We start from the raw sequence: 10,184 nt of genomic DNA on the forward strand, positions 1-10,184 counted from the left end.
AAAACACTATTAGACACTCATTTATACAGTTCATCAGCAAAAAAAAAGTTAATTTAGACGTTACTTGCTCTTTAAAGTAGGGATGCACCGATACCCCCTTTTTCCAAACTGATAAGATACCGATACTTGGATCTGAGTACTTGCAGATACTGATACTTTTACCACACAAAAATGCAATGAATTAGAATACAGGTTGTGTTTTCTTCTCTGCTTTCATCAGGAAAAGACGGTGAGTTAGATAAAAAAAATAAAATATAAAGCCTTAGCTTTAGCAAACTCGGTGTACCCTGGCTGATGACGGAGTCTTAGATGTTTTATTAAGTTGCTGGTATTGATTGACATTTTCTCCTTTCCTCTCCTGGACACCTTATCAGTTTGTGTGGCAAGGTGGAGAAATGAGGGCCCAGTCAGGATTCGATCTCCAGACTCCCGGGTAAGAGTCGTGCGCGCTAACCAGTCAGTCAAAGGGACATCCCTTTGGCCAAGTAGCCAGGGCGCATGATCAATCAGGACATTGTGACAGGACGCTCACACTGCCACATTTGCACGCAGCCACGCGGCTGACATGCTGTTTAACCTAGCTACAGCACCCCCTGGTTTTCTTATTCCTAAACCCACACGGTTACTCTTTTGCTCAACGGCTCCCCCAGTGGTCAATATAGAAACTACAACAGAAATGACAAGTTACAGTGAAGCCACCAGTACCGGTATCGGTGCATCCCTACTTTAAAAATTTGTAGACAAAAATGTTGATGAGCTAAAGAAGAGGATTAGGATCACTGAAAATCAAATAATTCTGACTTCAATCTCAGAATTCTGGCTTTAATTTTAGAACTCTGACTATTCCAACTTTAATCTCGAAATTCAGTGTTTAATCTCGGATTTCTGTCATTAGTCTCAAAATTCTGAATTTGATTTCAAAATTCTGACTTTCCTCATAATTCTGACTTTAATCTAAAAAAACCAGGAGTTCCTTCCAACAGAGAACGGTGACGGCGCTCTTACTCATCGAACGGAATCAGCTGAGGTTGTTTGGGCTTCTGAATAGGAAGCCTCCTAGCCAGGCCTGGTGTTGGCTTCATGGGTGCCTTAATCAGAATTTCATTTTGTGTCACACCCCCTTAAAATAATTTCTGGACTGGGGTGGTCATTTTCCTTTTTGACTGGAATGTTTTGGGATCACCCAGGAGGAGAGGGAGGGGGATGTCTGGGATTCCCTCCTTTAACCTGGAGTAAACAGAGACGGTAAACAAACCACTGAAATAAGAGACAAATGGCAAGATGGGCGTGGCCACTTGACGTTACATAACCGTAGACATATAAATAAAAATATATTTTGTTAATTGCACAAATAAAACCACAGAAGCGCTGGAAATTTTTTTTGACACTTTTTCTGAAATGAAATTTATTTTGAAAATTTTAATATCTTAAGAGTGGAGAAGCAGCAGACAGAGAAGAACAGAAGACACCACGGTGCAAGATACCAATTGATTCAGACGTAAACAAAATGCTGTTGTAAGTTCATTTTTCACAGTGGAGACTTTTTCATTAGCTGCTATTAAAATACAGAGATAGTGATGATTGATTAAACCATTAAAGACAGACTGTAAGACACCTGTTTTGTGTCCAGACTAGAGCTTTACATAATTTCACAGAAAAAATTCATTCATAAAACTGAAAAAAATAAATTTCTAAAAATGATTATTTTCTCCCAAACATATCAGGCTAAATAAAAAAACAGTGTGCAATTTATTCTTCAGGTTATTTTTGTAGAGAATCGGAAACTTGGAATTTCCGGTTGTCATTGAATGCATCATGACTTGAGGTTCCTCAGGGGTCATTACAAAGACACCTCCAGAGATTTGCACACAACTTTAGTAATGAGATGAAAAAGCAGCATGGCTCAGATGTAAAATTCATTACTACTGAAACAACAAAAGATCTGTAACTAATATGGTTTTCTTCATAACTAACCTGACGACAGACACTCTAAAGCTGCATGTAGAATATTGGCGGGTCCAGGACGAGGCCGCTGTTGGGATCGTTGGCGTACTCTTGCAACGACAGAGGCAGCGAGAGGGAAGTCTGCTCCTCTGGTCTCCTGCTGACTCTGATCTGCTCCTCCTCTTCCTCCTTCAGCCCCACAGGCAGCGGGTTGCTGTAGATGTAGTAGATCCTGGAGTTGTCCTTTGCTGCCTCTGGTCTCCTGAAGAAGGCCACCAGAGGGTTGATGAAGCTGGTAGACCTTTTCACGGCTCTGACCTCCACAGGATCCTCCGGCTCAGTGCCGCTCACCGCGCTCCCGCACACGTGAGCTCTCTTCGACTGTCTGGTGAGGAAAGCAGGTAGCAGAAGTAGGTACAAGCACCCATTCTAATAAAAATCTCAATTAAATTAAAATATTACACAAAATACATGAAAGAATCAAATCAAATCTATTTCTATTGACTAAATAGATTTTAAAAAAATCATAAAATAATTACAGCTAATGTTTTTAAAATAGCATAAAAGTACTAAATATAACAGGAAACAATAAGAAAAACTCAAACAACAAAAACACCACAAAATATGATTACAGAATTTAAAATTATATTTAAAAAGGAATGTGGCTGATTAGATGTGTTTTGTATTTTTTCCCATTGTTTGAACTTAGTTTTTGTCTTCTGAAACAATGTGCTCTTTTGTCGTTAAACGTTTTTACATTTTTAATTCTTCTTGAGTTTGTAGTTTTATGTCTGAAGGTCTGGTCGCATAGAAATCCACTTTTTACTCTAGCGGAGAGTTTTTGACAGGATTACGTCTCCCTAAAAATCTTCCTAAAAGTCTTATAGCTTAAAAAAATGTCTAATTTGTTATAAAACCTGATTAAATTTACAGGTTGGATGTATTAAAAAAAAGCATTATTTTATTTTTATTTAATTGATTGCTTTGGTTACATAACTAATTAGTTAATAGTTTTAAAGCCATACCATGCAACTTTTTTCATCTTTTAAAGGGGAACTAAGCAGTTTTAACTTGCTTTTAGCACCCCTAATGTTCGTTTGTAGAACCAGAAGCAAATCTTGTCTCCTCGCAGTGCGTTTGTCTTTTTAAAACCTTAATCTAACTGCTGAAATGTGTCTCCAGCCTCCATTAGTGTCTGTGATTCGTCACTAAATTAAATAAATCAGCTGTGTTCATGATGAAACATGCAGGAAACATGCCGGAAGCAGACTGAAGCGCCAGGTATGTCGGCTCCAACAGTGCATCCCACCTTTCTGAAGTTGCAAGTGGCCACAGGGAGCTGGTGGCCTTTCATTAACCCTGTAATGGGATATTTTTGATTATAATTGCTCAAGAAAACCATTTAATTTCATATTTTTTATGCAATGTTGGAAATGTAAAATGTCCTTTTACGGGGTTAATGAAATGTCACTCAGACCCCTGTGGTTAGAATACCGCATTTGTAACTTCAGAGTGCCGGTCCGGTCTGCTGGACTTAGGAAAGTGGACCTGACACGCCTGGCGCTGCAGTCTGTTTCCAGTATGTTTCCTGCATGTGTAAGATCGTGAACACAGCTGATTCGTTTGATTTAGTGATGAACCGCTTCGAGGCTGAGGAGATGTTTCAGCTGTTAGATTAACATGTTAATTTTCTAACATTTCTGGTGTTTGAGCACAAAAATGCACTTAGGACATATAAGGGTTAGGGTGTTAAAAAGACAACTGCACAGCGAGGAGATAAGTTTCCCTTTTGGTTTCACTTCAAGGACTCTAGGGTGCGCTAAAGCAAGCGAAAACTGCAAAATATCCCTGTAAGTCCTGGTTAACCCCAACTTTTGTGTCCCTAACTAGACTGATATTTAAAGATAAACATTATTGTTATTTCCTCAAATGAAAAATATTCTAGTAAAATATTTTAGAATATTGAAGGACTTCATGTCGAGGTTAAAACTTAAATGAAAGGATTTGTTTTAGTGTCAACGTGCAGAGACCCAGTTAATGACAGCATGTCGGATCTGTAATTTGTCTAACTGTTTTGTTTTTATTTTTTAGTTTAAAGCATATTTTTTACATTTAACACCCAAAAAAATCCAACCTAAAAAATCAGGCTGAAACGATGAAACGTTAAAATGATCTTTAAATATTTAGGTTTTTGTTGTTAGAATTGGGTGAAAGTTCACGCTTCATGAAAAGATTAGTGATGTTAGTCACAGGTGTGTGTATCCTACCTGGTGTGGTTGTAACAGACACTGACGCAGTACAGGCCGGTAGCAGCGAGGACACACGGAGCCAGGGCCATGAGGACGATGTTCACCACTCTGATCTCTGCATCAAACACAGGAGAACAAACACTAAACTCACAGTAACAGAACTTACAAGAATCAGTGACTTTAAAGTGTTGCTGACCAATCAAGGGAAAGTTCACCAGCTCGTCCTGAAGCCCCATAGTCGTGGTTCCGTTCAGATGGATGCTGTCGGCCATCTGGGCTCGATCCTGATGGGTTCCACTCATGCTGCCATTTGCATCCCAGAAAGAAAAACCACAACACAGACAGGTTCAGGTTCTTCTCACTGCCTGGAACAGAACGCCTGGACCGTGTGACTCAAACTGCTTGACTGTTGCCATGGAGACACCATCCAACTTTGTAGAAACCCTGGCGGCCTGTCCGCAGCTCCCCTTGTTTACTGCTCATTATTCTGTGCAGCGTTGTGGGGCGCTCTGAGGGGAGGGCGATGTTAGGCTTTTCATACTGTAATAGGAAGTGAGTGCTCCCCAAAGCAGAGTAGTCTGCATGTTTCTGCACAAAGCAGAGAGGAATTAATTAAAGTTGGATTTTAACATGGCATGCAATGGCGAGACCTCCAATTTCACATCGATGTGCACCAATAAAATACATGGGATATGTTTTTAAATTCCTATTTTTATGCATTATTTCTATTTTTATGGTATTTTTATGTTTTATTTTTAAGTAAAGTTAATGATAATTATACAAAATTATTATTATTATTATTTTTAAAAAATACAAAAAGTCTCTATTTGAGAGAAGTTTGCACCCCCCTTTTTTTTAACTGTTATTTTTCCTTTTAACCAAATTTTACCAAAGCAGAGTCGCGTAAACATTCTTGCATCACGTCCACATCTTATTTATTTATTTATTTTAATCTCCACTGTTTGTTTTGAGGACGGGACTGCAGCAAATCCAGGGAACTACAGTTCACATTTTCACAAACAGTCAGGATCTACGGTTCAGTGGTTCCACAAAACGCTCAGAGCCAAATCGACAAAAAGTCAACAAAGACGGCATTCTTTCTTTTTTTTGCTACGCTTCACCTCCTGCAACACCACAGGAGATAATATGCAATTAGTGGAGGATCTAGTTAAAACAGGTTCTGTGTTGCTGTTCAACAAACTCAGCTGCTTTGAGGTTTTATTATTTTTTATGAGAATGACTTTGTTTCAGATAATGCCTTTAAGCAGAAAGATGCCTCCATCTTATTCATAATAACAACAACAACAATTATTGTTATTATTATTATTATTATTATTATTATTATTATATCAAACATGCAGTGAGAAAAAACTCTAAAGTTTTTGACCGAAGTGCTGCAGGTTGGACTTATTTTGCATAATACACTGAAAAAAAATATAAACACTTTTGTTTTTGCGCCCATTTTTCATGAGTTGAACTCAAACATCTGAAACTTTTTCTACAAACACAAAACACCCATGACTCTCAAATATTGTTCTGAAATCTGTCTACATGTGTGTTAGTGAACACGTTTCCTTTACTAGATACTCCATCCCACCTCACAGGTGTGGCATATCAAGAGGCTGATTAGACAGCGTGAATCATGTACAGGTGCGCCTTGGAGTGCCCACAATGAATAATAATACGTTTACAAGAGTTCCTTTGCAAAACAGATGAATCTGTTTATGCATTTTCAACAGATTTATATTATTTACTTTGGATAAAAGATGGCTTTTATCTGTTTTTGCTAATAAACTCGTATTATATACACACAGATTTCATTGCTTAAATTCATTAAATTAACAGTAACAAAAACACATTTATTGCAACATCCTGCTGGAACAGATTAGTTGTACGGTTCATTTTCTCCACTAGAGGTCAGACTCAGATTACAATTGGTGTAGAGAAGGTCTGGAGGTCTTCAGTAGGATGGAGCTGTGACAACTTCACATGTGAAGTCATTCTACAGTAAATTAAAACCATCCTCTAAGTGATGGATCAGCATCACAGAGAGGATGGATTATTTATCAGCCTTCTAAACGTTTTCTAAAGACTTAAAATTTCACTCCCTTTCTGACTTTCTGCAGAGTCAGACTGAGGTTTGTGGGTGGCGTGGTGTTTATTTGAACAGAGCTGCTTAGGTAAACTAATTTAGTCTGTGGTGATTATCATGGAAAAGTGGTTCCTGGTCTGATTCACGGCTGAGAAGAGTCATGTTATCCACTTTTGAGCTGTTTTTGTAGCACACTTTGGTCCTTTAGATTTTTGCTGCTTTTTCTCTCATTTTTAGTGGTTTTTATGCACCTGTGACTGGAACAAGTGGTTTGTGACTGGAACAAGTGGACAATTGGGGGAGAAAATGATGAGTGTCAAGTGCAACATCCATCTACTGCAGATGCATGAAAGTCGCATCTGTTGGAAACGAAAAGAAAACCATGCTTTGTGACATTTTTCAGCTTATGAGTGTTTGGGAATCATTTAGCTGATGCTCAAATTGAATTTTATGCATCAAACTGTGATAAAGTTGGTGTTTTTCAGAGATTCAGCTGATTAAATCTTCAGAAATGTTGACGAAATGTTCATTTAAAAATTATACAAGTGCCTGTTTTGAAGCAAAATGTAAGGATGGAGAGAATTCTCAAGAAAATCATCACACCAATGTTCATCATTTAAATTTCACTGAATAAAAAGCTTGTTTTCATTACCAAATAAAGTCAGATTTTCAGCTATTATGATTTCATTGTCAAACCTCAACTTTTTAAAAGCTTTCTCATGGCAAGAAAATGGATTTAGCTTAACAAAATTAAAGTGACTGAAATTTGCAGTTTCACTTTGACCAATGAACATCTTATTGATTTAAATTCTTGAGTCTCAAACAAAATCTATAAAATTAGAAAAACAGGTTTTTGGGTTACATTTAAAAAAATGTTTAACATTTGCCTCAAACAACATCAGAACTATCAAAAAGTTGTAGAAAAAAGCATGAAAACATAAATAAAAACAGTATAAACTCATTTTTTTAAATAATCCAAAAGATTTCATCTTCAAATGGACTTATATTTTGAAAAAAAAAACAATCTGGAGTTTCAATCTGATTGGCTACTGATGAGGAAAGTAATCTAAAATCATGTCAATTAATTAAATATTCTACGTAAAAGTGAACACAGCTTTATCTCCTCACAACCGTGGACGAACAGCAACTACCCCACCCCCCACCCCTACACACACACTTTACCACCACCACCACCCCCAGCAGCAGCAGCAGCTCCTTCATCAGCCTTTGGGCTTTCTCATCAAACAGCTTTCAGATGTTTCTGTCTAAATGACATAAAACAGGTGATATTTTAACATTTATCACTATTAATCATTGATTTGATATTTTTCTGCTCGTCCCACACTCCTCCTCCCCAAGAAGTTATTTTTTAAGTTATGGTCTCTTTAAATAAACAGCCAAGTTGGCCTCGTGTCACCATTGATTGTAAGAAACTTTTCTTCTCTCTGAAGAAGCTTTTCAGCATGTTTATAAATGTTTTCTTCAACTTATAAAAGTAAATCCATCATCTCTGCCATGATCTTCTTCAAACCCTCCCGCTCTGAATTCCTGGCCATCCTTCATCACTCAGCCTCACCCCCCCACCCCCACCCGCCAGCCCACTCTGCTCCTCTTCCTTCCCTCTTGGTGTTTACACAGAGGCTAGTCAGGAGGAGTTCGGATTCTGGTGAGATCAATTTGCTCTGATGTGGTCCAGGAGGGAAACCCTTTCTTAATTCATTAAATCTTAAATATCTAAACATTTGTTTTAGATCATGATGTAAGTTAAAGACTTACAGCTGAAGTTTGAAATCAAAATTGCATCCTTGACGAAGGACCTACCCAGTCGATGTAGGCTGGAGACTTCGAGGATCTTGATTTTGGACACAGTCTATAATTTGATCAGTTGTAGATTTATGTGTGATTGTTAATTTCTGAAAGTTTCATTCACATCTGACTAGAAACTTTACCAGTAGACACGCTGGGATGAGTCTATAGTTACTGATTAACTTAATGACAAAGTTGAAAAGAAAGACTGTGTGATCCATAAGTGATCAAAATACAAGCTGGGGATGTGTCTTGGATACCTACACCCCAGAATATAACTGAATATCTGTATAATTAGTTGAAATGTGGCAATGTGCAGAAAAGTGTGATTCTTCCTGTGTGAGAGTTGGCAGCTCTGATGTTCAAGTTTGTCGATCCTCAATATAAAAAACAAGAAGAAGAAAAAGAAAAAAGTTAGCTTTCTCTGTTGGCATCATGGCAGAGCCTGGAAATAAAAGTAAGAGAGTCATGTCTGGAGGTGAAGCAAAAAGCTAAAACCATAATGAACTTTGGCACAGTTCACACTAGTTTTACCACTTACACACTAGCATCGACTAATTTGGCTCCAGGTAGATCGCCTCGGGAAGAGGGCTGAAAAGACATCCGGTTGCGCACAAGAAAATCCAAGGCCACCCAAATGAGAACACTCACAACCTGGTCAAGGCGGAGTAGAGCCGATGCTAGTGTCTAAGCGCTATTTTGAGAGAGTTAAAGTAAGCTACAAAAATCATGGACTGATGGTGACCTGGCTTTGCTGCTACTGGACATGTAAGTAATAATATTTGTATCCAACAGTGTGGATCTTTCTACTTTGTGGTTTACTTTAGTATTAATTGGCTCATGTTAGTGGTAGCTCATTGTTAGCGCTACTACAGCAGTGTTGTTTACAACGGTGGTAATTCCACTTTCAACCAGTAGGGCAGAAGAGCAGGAAACTGCTCACTATTACTTTAAAATCTATTTCATGATTCTTTAACAAACACAATCATCAATGATAAATTATGAAAGCTGCATGGGAGGTAAACTGACATTTAGCATTTTTTTTAATCTTTTAAGCTCTCATGCATGGCTCCAAACCTTCAAACTACCACCTGCATTTCACTTGTCCACCAAACCAGGAATGATCACCAAACTAAACTCCCATAAATCCCAGTAACGGAGCAGGACAGCTCATCCTCCTCACACCTCTTCACTCATCCTCATCCCAGCCTCAAACACGGCTGCTGGCTGGATGCCAACAGTCTGCAGGATCCCACAGAAGATCTAAACCTTCTTCTGACCGGTAATAAATACACAATTTGGCAAACAAACCACATATGGTTGTGTGTAGGAGACTTCTGAGCACATTCAGCATCAGGGGTTTTAGTAATGCTGAAATGGTCATCTGATTGTTGAAGGAGGCGGGATGTCAAGGATTGGAAAGGTTTTGGTTTCTGGACATTACAGGAGATGCGTTCCAATTTCACACTGAATTTATTTAAGGAAGGTGATGGAAAGGTCAGCCAGCGTGAACGCCGGAGAAGCAGAAGAGAATCTGAGAAAAGACTGAGTGGAGATGCAAAAGTTGGCAACCTCATGAACACAGCAGACCCAGCTCTCACGGGGAAAGCCTTTATTTGTGCGGAACATAAGCTTGTCTAAATAATCATGAAAGCATCGTGCACAAGGCTGGTCACGGCGGGCACGTTCGTTTGATCACAGCCATCTCCTTTTGCAGAATTCACATAAAAGAGCTGAACAATTTCTCATGACCTTCTACCACCTGCTGTCTACCTCAGCCTCTTTACAACCCAGAGGTGAAAAATGACAATTTCATTGCTTGTCTTCAACCTCTAACAACAACACTACATGACAAATAGGCTGTAGGTCAAAAGACTGGTTATAATTATATCACTTTAAACTGAAAGGTCTTTGTCATAATTTCATTAAAGAAAATAACAAAAAATCTGAAAAATTACAAATTTACAATCACATTTCTTTTAAATAATACATTTTTGGGTGATTTGTAAAATTGTAGAAATATATAGTAATTAAGAAGGCTAAAAGATAAAAGTAAATATGGAAGCCCATTCCCGCCACTCAGATGAAAAAAA

General features: G+C 38.2%; 1 protein-coding gene across 1 annotated transcript; it reads right to left on the bottom strand.

Moving 5' to 3' along the window:
• Positions 1–1,375: 1,375 nt before the first annotated feature.
• Positions 1,376–4,686, bottom strand: LOC129164224 (uncharacterized). The gene is made up of 3 exons (XM_054743592.2): positions 4,390–4,686; positions 4,212–4,308; positions 1,376–2,329 (listed from the first exon to the last, which is right to left on the bottom strand). Exons 1-3 carry the CDS (start codon positions 4,493–4,495, stop codon positions 1,990–1,992), a joined length of 543 nt encoding a protein of 180 aa, XP_054599567.1. The 5' UTR covers positions 4,496–4,686; the 3' UTR covers positions 1,376–1,989.
• Positions 4,687–10,184: the final 5,498 nt, after the last annotated feature.

This window comes from Nothobranchius furzeri, chromosome 4 (assembly GCF_043380555.1).
Source record: "Nothobranchius furzeri strain GRZ-AD chromosome 4, NfurGRZ-RIMD1, whole genome shotgun sequence".
Taxonomy (NCBI): domain Eukaryota; kingdom Metazoa; phylum Chordata; class Actinopteri; order Cyprinodontiformes; family Nothobranchiidae; genus Nothobranchius; species Nothobranchius furzeri.

Bases quoted from the DNA above. Each gene is read 5' to 3' on its own strand.
- LOC129164224 (XM_054743592.2), bottom strand. From the start codon at position 4,495: ATGAGTGGAACCCATCAGGATCGAGCCCAGATGGCCGACAGCATCCAT. The intron at 4,309-4,389 runs GTCAGCAACACT...TGTTTGATGCAG, and splicing joins GGTGAACTTTCCCTTGATTG to AGATCAGAGTGGTGAACATC. The intron at 2,330-4,211 runs GTAGGATACACA...TTTCCTCACCAG, and splicing joins GTCTGTTACAACCACACCAG to ACAGTCGAAGAGAGCTCACG.